The sequence below is a fragment of the Aspergillus chevalieri genome, chromosome 5 (genome assembly GCF_016861735.1).
Source record: "Aspergillus chevalieri M1 DNA, chromosome 5, nearly complete sequence".
In the NCBI taxonomy this organism is placed as follows: domain Eukaryota; kingdom Fungi; phylum Ascomycota; class Eurotiomycetes; order Eurotiales; family Aspergillaceae; genus Aspergillus; species Aspergillus chevalieri.
The window spans coordinates 2,114,326-2,129,214 of record NC_057366.1 but is presented as its reverse complement, the minus strand read 5'-3'; the positions used below and the strand labels follow the sequence as shown (position 1 = coordinate 2,129,214).

Genomic DNA, 14,889 nt, shown 5'->3' with positions numbered 1-14,889 from the left:
CAGCCCCGCCGACAGAGCATTCGACATCTAAGGCAAAAGCAGCACAGTTGAATTGCACAACTAACAAGAAGCCGGAGTCGTTGCTTGTGTTGGTAAGGAGAGGTCTCAATAGCTTGATGACCTCTAATGTGAGCCAGTGATCAATATCCCTTGCCATATAAAATTGAACATGGCGTTAACATGATGAAAAATCTAATATTAACCGCCCAGAGTCGAGAACTCCCGTTATTTCATCACCCAATCCTTCAAATCAAACCTCCCCTCCTTCAGCTACGACGGATTCCCATTTGAAACAAACGTAACCCCAGCAGCCATTGACCCATCCGCAAAATGTACACGTATCCGTCTCATACGCAGCCAACCGATCCTCTTCGGCCCGCGACCTGGCTCTGTAGATAACCCTTCGAATCGACTGGTCGGAGATCTCATCCACGATAGCAGGATACTTGCCCCAGAGCTTTATGGAGTAACCTGTTATGTACGCGGGATGGAGTTCTGGTTAACCGGGCTGCTTGAGGACGGATGCTAGTGTGGTGGGGTCCATTAGTGTGCCATAGAGGAGGTAGAGCTTTTCTTGGAAGGGGACGTTTGTTGGATGAGCTGGTTTTGAGGAGTAGATAGTTTGATACATCTTTTTGTGGTCGGGTTATTGGTGATGTCGAGTTGTGTAGAGAAAAATGCGATGAACATGTGGCACTTGTTCTTTGTAGCCTGAGGCAGACAATTACTTCATTCTGAATTTGAACCGTATATCGATATTCCTAAAGTCAGTGACTATAAAGACCTGAATGCCAGCTATGGATCCTTTTCAGGACCCCATTATGGCGTGCATCCATGCTTCATGCACATCTGGAAATGCTACATATATGTCCTCGACCCATTTCAAGTGGGCCCAACCGCCGCTGGGCCGAATCTATTATCCGGGCTCATTCTAATAATAATGCTTTAGCCGTATCTAAAGAAGAATCTCGGTACACTAACGATCAGCGCTTTCATGGGGAATACGAAGCTCTGGACTACCTACCCAATTCGGCAAAGAGCTCTCAGTGGGTCGGGTCCGAGTTGACAGGTGGGTCGGGGAGGTTGGGCTTCTATATTTGACTTTGTATCCATTCAGCTGGGAGTACTTTCTACACCGCAAATACAGAAGCACCGGGACTTAGAAACCGGTGGCTATTTCTTCTGGAAAAAAGTATCAAGGTTCAATGGTGCCGGGCCCGGGGTCTGTCTATCTTTGGAACAATGGATTCGGGTCTAGAGCGGGATACCCGGTGGCTGGGGAGGCGAGACTGTTTTATATAACGATATTGCCGGGAATTGGCCAAAGCTTTATGGTCTATCATTATTATAGCCGGAAGCGGGTTGGAGGAAGGACGGCTTTCCGGATACGTCCTGGCTTTGTTTAGGGCATACCGCCAGCCAGACAAGCAGTGACACCGGACCGATGCTAAATGACGCCAAATCAAAAGTCACACCACGGGTCATACAACGGAGAATCCACCCACTCCGCCTCCGTAGCCCTTTCAACCCCGAACCGCTGGCTGAGCACAACCCAGCCCGCGACACAAATGAGTAACCGGAATGGTCCCTGCTCCGCGTCGGGTCCGAACGCATGTTGCAGCGCCCGTTCGACCGGGGCCCAGTCCACAAACCCAAGATTTTCAACCGCTTCTTTGGTGCACAGTCTTTGGAACATTTGGTGGAGTGGTCCGTTAAGCGGCCATTTGACAGGGGCCATGTATGGCTGTTTTCTGCGGTTGTAGATTTCCTCTGGAATAAACGGTTTTCCGGCCTCACGTAGGATCCATTTTTCGATAAACTGCGGCTCCTGCTGGTCTGCATTAGAATCCAGGTCAGAAGTGCATCGGAGCTTAAGACTGGGCGGAAGTCGATTGACATATTCGACAAAGTTGTGGTCGAGGAATGGAGGACGCGCTTCGATGCTGTGCGCCATCTCCGTTCGATCGCCCAAAGAGACCAGGATGTAGTTGTTCAGAAATGCCTTTGTAGTGATATACAAGGATGTATGCAGAGGATGCCACTGGTTCAAGATCTTCTCGCGCGCCGTGGGAGACATAGCTCGAATCACTGTCTCCCGAAGATCAAGCCCAGACCATTTTTCGACCACCCAGGGCGCCCATATTGGGAACGTTGCACCAGACAGACCCAGAAGAGTATTGGGCATGTAGACTCGGTTGGCCTGATGGTAAACCTGGGAGGTCTCGTCCCATCTAAACGCATCACCTTTGACGCCTAAAGCAGCGATTTGGCGATCGAAAAGCTCTGCAGCAGCTCTTTGTATCTGATTGAGACGCTCAGTGTCTTGAGCCAATGTTGAAGTCGGCCAAGAGAGATCAGGCTCGAGTAGAAAGTCTCGTGGTGTGAACGGATACCCAGCAAAGTGTTCATCCGAGCCCTCTCCTGTCAAAACAACTTTGAAACCGGCCTCCCGCGGGATGGAAGACAGCATTGTTTTCCCGGTAGGGCCTAAGTCGAAGGTTTGATATTCACAGTGGTAAACTGCATTTTCGAAGTGCTCTGCAAAGGCTGCCTCGTCTGCTTTGCACTTGACTATGTCAACTCCGAGCCAATCCGCTGTGCGTTTGGCAACATCTGATAATCGGGTTAACACACAGTTGCTGTTCGGAGTATTCATTATATTTACCAAATTCATCAAAAGGTGAGTTAGGAAACTCAATGCTAAAACAAGTGACTTGCTCTTTCTTGCTGCCAAGCGTAACATTCTCTTCCCGAGCCAATTTCGCTACAATGCCCGCAATAAGGGAGGAGTCGATGCCCCCTGAGAGGTAGATACCAACGGGGACGTCGGCTCGTAGACGTAGGCGGATCGCCTCGGTGAGCTTTTCGCGGACACCCTCAATCATCTCCTCAACAGTGCGGATTTCAACTTGTCGCTGTTTGTCTTTAGCTTGTGGCCCAAATTTAATAGGGAGAAGTCTCACTTTGTCATTATAATCTGAATCCCAGTACAGGTGACGGCGTAGTTGACCGTCTAGCAATGTTATTTCCATCCAATATCCAGGCATCAGCTTCTTCACGCCCTTGAATAGACTCCGATCATCAATGAGCCAGCCCGCTTGGAACGCCGATTGCACATCCCATTTAGGCTTCCAGCCCATCGCGAGGAATGTTTTCATTTCAGTCGCAAACAGGAGAACTCGTTCATCTTCCTGGTCAATGATGGTCCAGAATAGTGGCTTGATTCCGAACCGATCTCGTGTAGCGATGATTCGACCCTGGCGTTGGTCGTATATCACAAGGGAGAATTCGCCCCGCAAGTGATCAAGGAATGCTGGGGCTCCATACACTGTATATAAGGCCACAACCACTTCGGAGTCACTATGACCCTTGAAGTGATATCCGTGATTCTGTTCTAACTCAGCGCGGATTCTTTCATGATCATAGATCTCCCCATTGATGACAGCGTGGACCCCGCCATCGTCGCTGTGGAGGGGCTGGTTTCCCATATCCGAGAGATCTTCGATCGACAGGCGACAATGTCCCAATCCTACAATACACGATTTAGCGCTATTTTCTGAAGGAAACAAAGAAAAAAAAATCTCACCAACACTGCCGTCGTCGCTGACCCAGATCCCCTTTGAATCCGGCCCCCTATGCGCAATCAGGTCAAGGGACCTATCCAATTGGCCTTTGATGCTTTCCACATCGGGTTTCTTAGGTGCATCTGAGCCATCGGAGGGGCGAAGTGAAATTCTTACCGATATCCCGCACATATTTTGAGAACACGTGTATATATTGAATTTCAAGGGAGGGAAATCTCGAGAACGTAAATCCAAAAGCGACGCCCAATTTATACGAATCTCATGGCTGCTTCGCCCCAACAAGCGTCGCGCAAGGCCGTGGTCTGATTTGACAAGAGATCCGTATATGTACCCCACTAGTTCTCGTATTGAATCTCGACACTAGTCAACGACGCAGCAGCAAAACTCGTAAAAGTGGGAAAGTCTCGCCATTGAAAACAGTACGAGCATACCCGCAGTTTCGGATTTCGGAGCCTCAAATAACCAGGCTCGTTGATTTAGAAACATCTTGTATCTCCTATGCTATGCTGAATCTGGGCCTGAGTGTCATCATGCTTTGCACTCAATCCTCGCGATAAAATTGCTGCAGCGAGACCTGATAGCACTCAGACGAAGGGTAAGCGTTTAACGACTTGATAAGGGCAATAAACTCAGACATCATTGTCATTCAATGGAAAAACAAATTTCTATTATACTATGTCCCTCGCCATAGAGAGAGAGGTGTCGTCTGGACAAATGGATTCGCACACAATCACCAGAACTGCTGAGACCACAACGGTCTCACGACTTGGGGCTTCGGTTTCTGATATGGATTGAGAACGTTTTCTGTCCAACCCACACGCAACCCCTCATATTTCTGCAGCGTTTTGAGGCTATGAATCTGATGAAATTGCCCTTGGGCCGGACACTCAGCGCCTTACTTTCCTTGTACACGAATACGAGCGAATACTAACAAGAACATGATTTTCCAGCAAAATTCCTCAAAGGGATTTGGCCACCCGGGTGTTGCTTTGAAAACTCCGTCACATCGTATACTATGTCGTCGATCACAACCCCTGCTGCGCCGTTAGATTCGCAAGCGAAGCGGGGAAATGAGGCTCAAAAAAGACGCACAAAGTCTGGTGCCCTCGGTCCCAATTTCCCTTTGGACCTGAGCGGCAGGAATAAACGGTAAATTGTCGTTCTTATGGCGTTCACGGGGATAAACACTCCCCGCAAACCGAGGTGCATTCTCGCTGGGCGGATAGTCCATGCTACATATGCGCATAGATACTCTTATGCTAATGCCAATGAGGCCGGGAATCCGCTTCTATAGTTATAGTTGCACCGTTGCGAGAATCATAATTTTATTCCTTATCATCTCCGCCATCTCCGCGTCCAACGTCGCACTCCGCTTGCTACAGACAATATCAGGATATGTGGACCAGACGGTCAAAGCTTCAAGTTCTAAACCAACGGCCATAGCGATTGTACCCGAGATTGCTCATGGAAGACAGAAATAGAAAATTACCATTGGTGGAGATGACAAAAGTACTGCATCGTTGGGCCATTCCCAGACAAACCATGTCAGTTTATTTAAATGGACAAAATGCCAGCCAATATCCCCCGGAGCAATTATTGTTGTTATCTGCTTCTTTGTTTTCGTACCTTGATTTGATGACAAGATGGCCCCTGGTCTTGTTGAAACAACCCTGCCTTATATCAATGGGACCTCCAAACAACATACCGACAGGCCCAGAGAGGTCTGGGGCACATCTTTACCAACGCGAAAGCTTTCTCCCCATGAAGATGTTCACTACGATACTGGCTTGAAGCCTCGTGCTCATCGGATCACTTGTAATGTGGATCATTTCATTTGGTGTCGCTTATCCTAATTGTCTCCCGCAGCAGGTTCATTTACGTCGAAGATCCTGTTCTTGAACGTTCAAATGTAAAGAACAATAAATCCAATTGTTGTGGGGTGAGGTAGTAATTGACATTTGGTCAACTAGCTTGGATTCTACTGGAGCGCAGCCATATCCTGGTGATGTCCTGATTCAGGGTATAGTACCTCCATTATGACGATTGTCATATGATGCTAACGTGGCATCCGTAGGAGAACGTATTAGCTATGTTGGAACTGTTCCTGGGGTCGAAAAACTGCGCGTCGACCCCAGCGTTAAGGTCATCCAGGGTAATGGGCGAACGCTAATGTCTGGCCTGGGAGACGCCCATACTCACCTCACTTGGAATGGAGGGGCCCTAGGTATAGTATACTAATCTGCTCGATTGATCGATCTCATACTCACCGGGAAACAGATAACTTGGGAGACCTCGGCATCGAGGAGCATACGCTGTGCACGGCCCGGTCCGCCATGATGTATTTAGATTCTGGATACACAATGTACCATCCCCTTTACTTACTACCGATGACTACATACTGATAATTTTCTAGGTGCTTCGGGGCTGCCTCAGCTAAAGACCGTTTGGATAGCGTTGTTCGCGATGCTATCAACCAAGGGATACTGCCGGGACCGCGTTATTTGGCCAACGCCAGAGAGATCGCTCGGAGGGGAGGCGAGCTTGCCGCAGAAATTACTGCATTTGCAGACGGTAAGTTCCTTGGGTAATAAGACGGCGAAGGTGCTAATACTTTATAGGGCCATTGGAGATGCGAGAAATTATACGGAGTCATGCTAAAATCGGCGTGGACCAGATCAAGTTGAGCATGTCTGGGGAAGATGTACGTTCTGATATTCCATTATTTTCTTGCACTTCGCTGACAGTCTGAAGATGGTGGATACTAGACCTGCAAATGACTGCTACTTTACTGACGATGAAGTGGCGGCATGTGTTGATGAAGGTGCGTTGGTCACTGTGGTCTCGATAACAGAATGTTGACTTCAGAAGCACATCGTCATGGATTAAGGGTATGCTCTCACGCCCGATCTCGCGATTCGATTGCTCAATGCATCAAACACGGAGTCGACGTAATATACCACGCCAGCTACATGGATGAAGAGACCATGGATGCACTCGAAAAGAACAAGCATAAGCACGTCGTCGCTCCCGGTCTTAATTGGCTCTATGCAACTCTTCACGATGCGGCTCCATTCGGTATCTCGTATACCCAGGCTGAGAAAACTGGATACAAAAAGGAATTGGAGGCAGCGATTAGAGGTTGCAAGGAAATGCATGAAAGGGGTATTACTGTTCTTCCGTACGGCGCATTCCTAGGTCCGATATCACGTGTTTTTTGGAGGTTTGCTAACGCATCCATCACAGAGGTGGTGATTACGGCTTCGCCTGGACACCTCATGGTACCTATGCTCGAGACCTAGAGCATTTCGTCAAGCTTCTTGATTACACACCCATGGAAACTATCATCGCTGCGACTGCTGGCGTGGCACGACTCTTTATGCAAGAGCGTGAGCTCGGCAAGATTCAACCAGGCTATTATGCAGACTGCATCTTGGTGGATGGAAATCCCCTGAACGACATCAGCATTTTACAAGACCATGACCGGCTCAACGTTATCATGATCAATGGCAGAATCCACAAAGCCTCTCCAAAGGACTTTGCACAGCAGTTGACTAGTGCACCTGCTATTGAAGAGGCTGTACCACAGAAAGATCACTTCAGCAACTTCATCACCTTTTTGGATGAGCATGGCAAGCAGCGTGTGGGCCATCTTGACCTTGGTACTATGAGAGTGACCCAATTAGTTATGCCCTCTGGAGCTCCTGTCAGCTCATTGTATCAAGTTATCGAGCTTAAGAATGAAGTGACACCCGTGGGTGAGCCTACTTCTGTCGAAGAGGTCCGGATTCTACCTCCATTCAGTGATCGTGATATCCTAGCAGTGGGTAAAAACTACGCAGAGCACGCTGCAGAGTTTAACAAAAGCGGGTATGACTCTAGCGACAAGATTGATCAACGTGAGTTTACCCACGCTACATGTGTTACAGAAAAAACTAATCTCTGCGTCTGCAGCATCACACCCAGTCATGTTTACCAAGCGATCTACGAGTATAATTGCCAGTGGTGAAGAGATATACTCCCATCCTGAGTTTACTGAATCTCTTGACTATGAGGGAGAAATTGGTGTGGTTCTTGGGAGGTCAGGGTACCAAATCCCAGAGGAGGAAGCTATGGATTATGTTTGGGGCTATACCATCATCAACGGTACGATAGGTTGCTATACACCGTGGTACTTGAGCTAATATCGTGTAGATGTTACAGCGCGCGAAAGACAAAGAGACCACAAGCAGTTCTATATCGGGAAATCCGCGGACACCTTTTGTCCCATGGTAAGCACCAATGCCATATATAGCTAGCCTTATCCGATACTAATAAAACAAAGGGCCCAATCGCTGTGCCAGCCGAGTATCTCCCCAAGAAACTCCGCGTACAAACCTTCGTTAATGGGGAGAAGCGCCAGGATGCTACCACAGACGATCTCATATTCTCTATTCCAACTTTGATCAAGACCCTTTCCGAAGGTACTACCCTCAGAGCAGGTGATGTAATTGCTACTGGGACCCCTGCCGGTGTAGGATTCGGACAGAGCCCCGTTCAGTTCTTGAGACCTGGCGACCGAGGTAAATATCACTTGCTCCCTTCATTGCAGCGGTTGTTGACTTAGTTTATAGTTGAGGTCGAGGTCACCGGACTTGGTCGTCTTCAAAACGTCGTTGGCGCCGAATCGGAGAAGTTGAGCAACGGTCTCATACCTTCAGAATCAAAATCTCACCTTCCAGACCTCAATGTGGAGACTACCGCTGGTGGGGCCGGCTTAACTGAAATAGGAGGAAAGCAGATGAATATACAAAAGATAGGAAACGGTCCCGAAACAGCCATTTTCGTCCATGGCTTAGGCGGTACAAGCGAATACTTTACTCCATTCGTCAAATCCAGAGACTTCGAGTCCCGATTCACCAGCTACGTCTACGACTTGGAAGGTCACGGCTTGACGCCCACCAACATCGCGTCCCAAGTCACGATCGGAAGCTATGCCGATGACCTCGCAAACATCATCGACTTCACAAGCATTACCACACCAATCACTCTCATCGCACACTCAATGGGCTGTCTCGTCGCCATAACATATGCTCTCCGGGACCCGTCCAGAATCAAAAATCTCATCCTCATGGGCCCAGTCTCAACTCCCCTTCCACCACCAGCCCAACAAGCCCTGACCGCACGCGCGCAGGCAGTCCGAACCAAAGGCCTCTTGGGCTCCGGGACCGCCGACACAGTCAGCGACGCAGGCACCTCCTCCGCAACCAAAATGTTCCAACCAGTCGCATACACAGCCGTCCGGTCCTCCCTTCTGAACACAAATCCAGAAGGATACGCTAAAGCTTGCACGGCACTTGTCGGGTGCGAGGCATTGGCGATCGAGAAATTAACAATGCCAGTATTGGTTATGACCGGTGATGAGGATAAGACGGCGTCGGTCCAGGCTGTTACTGCTAATGTGCATGAGCGGCTTGCGGATTCGAGATTGGAGATTCTGAAGTGTACAGGGCACTGGCATGTTTATGAAAACCCGGAGGGTGTTTCGAGGGCTATTAGGTCGTTTCTGGCCTGACTAGATTATCGTGAGAGTGGGAAAGGACTTGTGATGCGGGTCCTGGATGACCGTAAGATTGCAGTGGTACTATGGCTGGTTTTGCTTATGATTCTTGTTCTTTTCGTGTTCTTTTTTGTGGGTGCTTGAAGGCTATTGCAGGTCTTCAATTATGATATTCTAATAGCGTCACTCTATACGAACTTATAATAAAATTCGAGTTCATATTCTTTGAAACACAACTGTACACCGAGCCTAGGGCCGTTGCCATGAACCCCAAAAAAACATTGTTGTATCCAAGGAGCCCTTTAGCTAGTTCCAGGTAAATGGGAAAGATAGTCGTCTGAGTCAGGAATTCTTCTTTGTGTCTAGTGTTCCTCTCATGAGTCATTAAGAGAACGAATTCATCTCTCATGCCTGTTTTTTCTTTACTCGAACATGCACTATGGCTATGCTTAAGCTACCCTATGAGCTGCTTATGTTCATAGCACGGCAACTGGAATTTAAAGACCTGAAGGCTCTCCTCCAATGCCACCCCTATCTCTACCACTCACTCAACAACTATCTCTATTATTACAATGTACACCACCACGACACTTCTGCGCTGTTTTGGGCGACTACTGCGAGCTCTGACGTTACAATCAAGCGCCTGCTCGATGCTGAAGCGAAACTTTCGGTGGGAATCGCGTCATCTCAAAGTCGTCCCCTAGTGGAATTCACCTTAAGAGGTCGGGCAGAAGGCATAAAGGAACACCCAATCTCCTACGCCGCGAGTCATGGGCACGCTGAGATTGTGGCGAAATTACTCGATCAGAATGTCGACATCAATTACCAAGACCCTGATGATCTACCATCTCATATATGGTCTTTTATTCCAATCGAAAGATATTCTGGATGTTGGTGTGGGTCGACAATCTTTCATTGTAGGAAATTGGAGGACCTGCAGCAGGAACAGCTTGGCATAAGTCAGTGAAGACTTGAGTCATCACACCTAAGACAAGCGGGCGAAGAATTGCATAACTCAAGTATGTTATTACCCCGCATAAAATTTGGTGATGGCCCGTTCAAGCTCAATGCGTGCCCTAAAAGATCCGTGTGCCAGAGACCATTTCTTTTTTAGATCGATGAGAGGCACAATTTGGCCCTCAATACATGGGCTGACTAGCGGCAGTTATAGAATGCTTAGATCGACCTACTTAGGGTTTTCGAGATGAATACGGGGCCTAACAATACTCACTACTTACCTTAGAGGGTATCGAATAACAAGCCAAGCTGTCTTGGCAGGTTGAATCCATCAGGATGTACAAACGCATGGCTAGCGGCGATTTACACGAGCAAGTGAGCTGATGTCCCAGGTAAAGTCCAATTCATCGGCGGTACATAGTAGGATTTCGTTTGAAAGCGATGAAAGACTTATCGCGGGATAGATGTCGTTATGTGAAGAGAAAGAATTACTGAATTGACATGTGGCAGCAGGCCATGAGAGTATACAAAAACTACTAGGGCACTGGAGGTCGTTTTTTGATCACGTGAAACAGGCATCATCAGCAGTGATAATTCATCAGATTCTCGTCTAGAGAATAGCAAATCTAGACATAATAACGTTGTTAGATCTTAGAGCCACCATAGGCATTGCTGTCACACCCAGCCATTAGACATCGACAACAGTGCTGATTTCAACGACACTCTGTCTCATCATCAGCCAAATCCCGAATAAACCACAAACTATGGAGTACTCACCGGTCCTCTTTTTGTCTCACTCTTATATCCTCTACTCTCATACCGAACAGACCCGGATCCACCAGACCGAACATACTCCAAATACTTCGGCGCCCCAGGGAAATCTGTATTATCCGCAATCACCAGAGACCCCTTGTGGAAAACACCCAATTCCTCACACAGCTGCAAATCAGGCAGATAGTACTTCTCCCAGTGATCAATAAACGCCATATCAACACAACCAGACGTGACCTTCCCTTCATCATACAACTTCCGCAAAGATTCAGACGCAGGGCCCTCCAATACATGCACGATCCCGTCTAGTCCCGCAAGCTGAACGAGATCTCTCGACGACTGGACCATGATGGGGTCCAGCTCGAAGGTGTACACGCGACAGCCCTGCTCAGCTGCGTTGGGTCCATGGATACCTTGCAATATGGCGCCCCAGGCGATGGCGGAGTTACCAACGTAGGTCCCGAAATCGATGATGAGTTTTGGCTTAGTGAGCATGGATTCCAGGGCTTCGCGGGCGATCTTGAGCTTTGGTTCTCTGAAGATCATTAAGTGCTTGCCAGTCGATGCAAAGTCTTCGATTGCTGCAGTGAGTGCCCAGGGGTTATTTCGGAATATCTCCTCCCCTTGTTCTTTGATGTAGGCGCGTAGGAGGTCGGCATTGTTACCTTGGGATGGCTTTATGAGTGAGAAAATGGAGTGCTGGAGGCTAGAGACGACCCCCTGCGACCATTCCCACCACTGATTTTGTTAGTTTCATAATCCAGATACAGTAGGGAACAAGCCTACAGAAGTTTGTGGCATTGTCGCTGCGAAAATGAGATATGCAACCGGAACGAAATAGGCCAACTTCAGTCTTCGAGGCCACCTGCTCATGCTGCGGTATTCTTTGAAAATGTGAGATCAAAACTTGAGCGGCAGCAAGTGCACAGCCTGCATCTATATACCTCAGCCCTAAAGTGCCCGCGTCTACAAACTCCGATATGGTTCTCGGGCACTTTATTCCTTTTCGGAAATCATATACGAGACTTTTCCAGTCGTGGATAGCGGGACTCGGGTTTTTCAGTGGGGGCTTCTGTGCAATAAGATTAGATCTGTCAATCAGAGCCAAGGCAGCTTTTTTTCCCTTTTTTTCTGAGTCAATTGACGGCTGTAGAGAGTACATAGTGGCAAGTTGATACACCATTGAAACTGCTGATAGTTTGGTTCTGCTCATTGCCACCACTGGACCTACGCATGGGGCTATGTTGGTAGGCTATGACCAAGCCAACGGTTGGGCCAAATGTATTCCCGGTTTTAGTAGGTATCAAGATTGACCATTAATGGTCTAAGACCCTGTACATTTGATTGACTATGATTAGCACACATAAATAGTCGTTATATGTCTTTCCGGGCGTATCGGCTGTATTTCTTTCTCAGAACCTCGCCATACTATAACCGTTAGCACGATTCACCCAGACGGAAAGAGGAACACCCACCCTCATCAAAACCCACGGAATCGGAATAAAAACAATACTCAAGAACGCCAATGTCGAACTCGCCCAATCCACCCCCAAATTGTGATACATCGCCGACGCAAACAACGGAAACCCAGCACCAAACGCCGACCGAAACAGATCATTCCCCGCCAGCACCGAAGCTGCATAGGTCGGATACGCATCGGGCAGGTAATTCAACACCGAATTGAATAGCAGAAACGCGCCGACGGAGAAAAATCCAGATCCGACGATCGGCATGATCCAGTGGATATCCGGTCGCGCGCTCCATCCGAACCAGAAGAGACAGATGGGGATGAAGCATCCACCGAAACAGGCTGGTGGGAGACGGGCCTCTGGTCGGATGTTGCCGTTCTCGTCGAATTTGGGCTCGAGGTATTTGTTCATCCACCAGTAGTATGGGGGAATGGTGATGATGGCGCCGACGAGGATGCCGATGTATGCTAAGCCTTGTTGGCCTAGGTTAAAGTGGTATATTCCGACGAAAACGATCTCAAACGATTCGAACCAGACGTATAGCAGGCCGTAGATGAGGGCGATATAGAGGTTGAGTAGGAAGACCATTGGTTCGAGGAAGTTGAGGGTGAATGGTCTGACCAAGATGATCATGGCCATCTCTCGTCTGCTTAAGCCCTCACTTTCTATCTCCGGTTCGCTCATCAGGTTATTGCGTCCTGTAATTTTCCGTAAGCGGCGTGCGCGCCGGTACAGAATATTTGCTGATGATGTTTCTGGTAGAAAGACAATCAGCATTGCAAGAGCGAACCCAGAGAGCCACATCAGTTCCCAGATGGTCCATCTCCAGCGTTTGGCCTGGGCAGCAAAACCACCTACTAGTGGTCCTAGCACGGGACCACAGACGGCACTGAGACCCCAGATCCCGATCCCGTACGCTCGTTTTGATGGTTTGTACATGTCGGCAATAGTCGCTCCTCCCTATCTTGGTTAGTGAAACGAATTGACGAGCTTTGCAATATCCATACCGTGGCCAGTGCCGGCGATCCAAATAATCCCGTCAAAAACCGAAATGCTAGCAACGTCCCAAAGTTCCCAGCCAGCGCTGTCGGAACCTGAAGCGCCACGAAAACAATCAACGTTGCAATATACACCGGATTCCTCCCAATCTGAGGGATCTCGCTCATGGGCGACCATAACAATGGCCCAAGACCATATCCACCGACAAAAAGCGTCAATCCCAGCGTCGCTGCAACCTGGCTGACCCCAAAGTCCTGTATCACGGTAGGTATTCCGGGAGTGAAAATAGCACTTCCGATGTGGACGCTAAATGTGAGTAGGCAGATCTCGAAGGTGACGAAAAGCTTCTTCCACATCGGCCAATTCTGGGGGTTCTTCGTCGCATTAGCTTCATTTGCACCGAAAGCGAAGGCGTGCCCATACCTCCTGGTCTTTATCATCCCACCAGTCAATCAAATGGATATCCTTGCCCTCCTCCGGATTAATCCGCATCCCAGTCAGACCTTGAAAACGATTCCCTCGATCCGACCAAGCCGACGACGGAATCCTCCCCATAGACTCGATTCTAGAACTTCGACTTGACCTTGGAGTCACACCGTCCGTAATCCCGTCCGCTTCGCCAATTGAGTCCATCCGGCCATGGTAGGCCATGCGACTGGACTTTTCCTTGTTTGTGTATTGCTTCCAAAGCGAGGGATCGCGTTCCTCGGCATACTTGAAAACGCGGCCTTTGCTGAGGAATCGAATCGCATGTCCGGCAATGGAATCTTGGATCAAGCTGGCCATTCTGTGATTGTCAACACAATGCGCAGCTGCATATAGAATGGGGTGAGGATTCCTATGTGTCCGGGATAAATTCTTATACCGTACCATACTGATTGTTTAATCGTTCCTATGGTCTTGCACGATGATGTGTACATGACAAATGTGGTACCGGAACTTGCTTGAAATGCTTATTTTTTGGAAGGCACCATGGATGATGATGTATTTGATCCAAACACGCCGGCCAATGGCTTTGGATCGGGATGTTTCATGCACCGATCCCGACTGATTGAGCCATGCAATCAAGATTCCTTCCTGTATATTCCTAAGCTCGACAGGGGCCGATTGAATCGAATATCAAAAACCAAATATCAAAACCCGAAAGATGACGTCGGTATTCCTACCTGAATCACGCTTCACGCGTTATCTTATCTCGGCAATCTGGCCGAGGATCAACCAAAACGTCCCAAGGTCGACTCTATAGTCCTTCTTCAACTCCCATGAGTCGCTGCAAGAGCACTCATCCCTTCCATAATACTTCATACTTAGATGGAAGCCATCCCTTTTCTCCTCCACTTTCCATCACAAATCCGCACCAGGATTTACTCCTAACTAGGATTCATCCGGGAGGAATAAATCATCTTAAAAGGACCCTCCAACAAACGACAATACTGTTAGTGAATCATCCTCGGTCCGTCAAAAAATTATGCCACTGTACATCGAAGAGCAATTAGAGGCCGTTCCGGACTGGGATCCAGAAGATTGCTCTAATTGCTTCCAGTGTCGCCCTATGGCCACGCAACTTTACTAC

General features: G+C 48.5%; 5 protein-coding genes across 5 annotated transcripts; 1 reads left to right on the top strand and 4 right to left on the bottom strand.

Annotated features, from left to right (window-relative positions):
- Positions 1-1,462: 1,462 nt before the first annotated feature.
- Positions 1,463-3,755, bottom strand: ACHE_50752S (asparagine synthetase B family protein; the record flags this gene model as incomplete). Its single annotated transcript, XM_043280503.1, has 3 exons — positions 1,463-2,613; positions 2,666-2,915; positions 2,964-3,755. 3 exons carry the CDS (start codon positions 3,753-3,755, stop codon positions 1,463-1,465), a joined length of 2,193 nt encoding a protein of 730 aa, XP_043138076.1.
- Positions 3,756-4,314: 559 nt separating this feature from the next.
- On the bottom strand, positions 4,315-4,830 carry ACHE_50751S (cytochrome b5-like heme/steroid binding domain-containing protein; the record flags this gene model as incomplete). Its single annotated transcript, XM_043280502.1, has 3 exons — positions 4,315-4,457; positions 4,517-4,618; positions 4,677-4,830. 3 exons carry the CDS (start codon positions 4,828-4,830, stop codon positions 4,315-4,317), a joined length of 399 nt encoding a protein of 132 aa, XP_043138075.1.
- A 397-nt stretch (positions 4,831-5,227) lies between these two features.
- On the top strand, positions 5,228-9,135 carry ACHE_50750A (uncharacterized protein; the record flags this gene model as incomplete). The annotated part of the gene is made up of 14 exons (XM_043280501.1): positions 5,228-5,399; positions 5,451-5,493; positions 5,555-5,604; positions 5,659-5,808; positions 5,862-5,946; positions 5,998-6,155; positions 6,203-6,285; positions 6,336-6,405; positions 6,453-6,762; positions 6,828-7,480; positions 7,536-7,727; positions 7,776-7,852; positions 7,906-8,143; positions 8,195-9,135. 14 exons carry the CDS (start codon positions 5,228-5,230, stop codon positions 9,133-9,135), a joined length of 3,222 nt encoding a protein of 1,073 aa, XP_043138074.1.
- A 1,630-nt stretch (positions 9,136-10,765) lies between these two features.
- On the bottom strand, positions 10,766-11,649 carry ACHE_50749S (O-methyltransferase; the record flags this gene model as incomplete). The annotated part of the gene is made up of 3 exons (XM_043280500.1): positions 10,766-10,801; positions 10,855-11,586; positions 11,635-11,649. 3 exons carry the CDS (start codon positions 11,647-11,649, stop codon positions 10,766-10,768), a joined length of 783 nt encoding a protein of 260 aa, XP_043138073.1.
- A 573-nt stretch (positions 11,650-12,222) lies between these two features.
- ACHE_50748S (MFS transporter) lies at positions 12,223-14,102 on the bottom strand (the record flags this gene model as incomplete). Its single annotated transcript, XM_043280499.1, has 4 exons — positions 12,223-12,276; positions 12,324-13,277; positions 13,325-13,690; positions 13,740-14,102. The coding sequence occupies 4 exons, from the start codon at positions 14,100-14,102 to the stop codon at positions 12,223-12,225; spliced, it is 1,737 nt and encodes a 578-aa protein (XP_043138072.1).
- Positions 14,103-14,889: the final 787 nt, after the last annotated feature.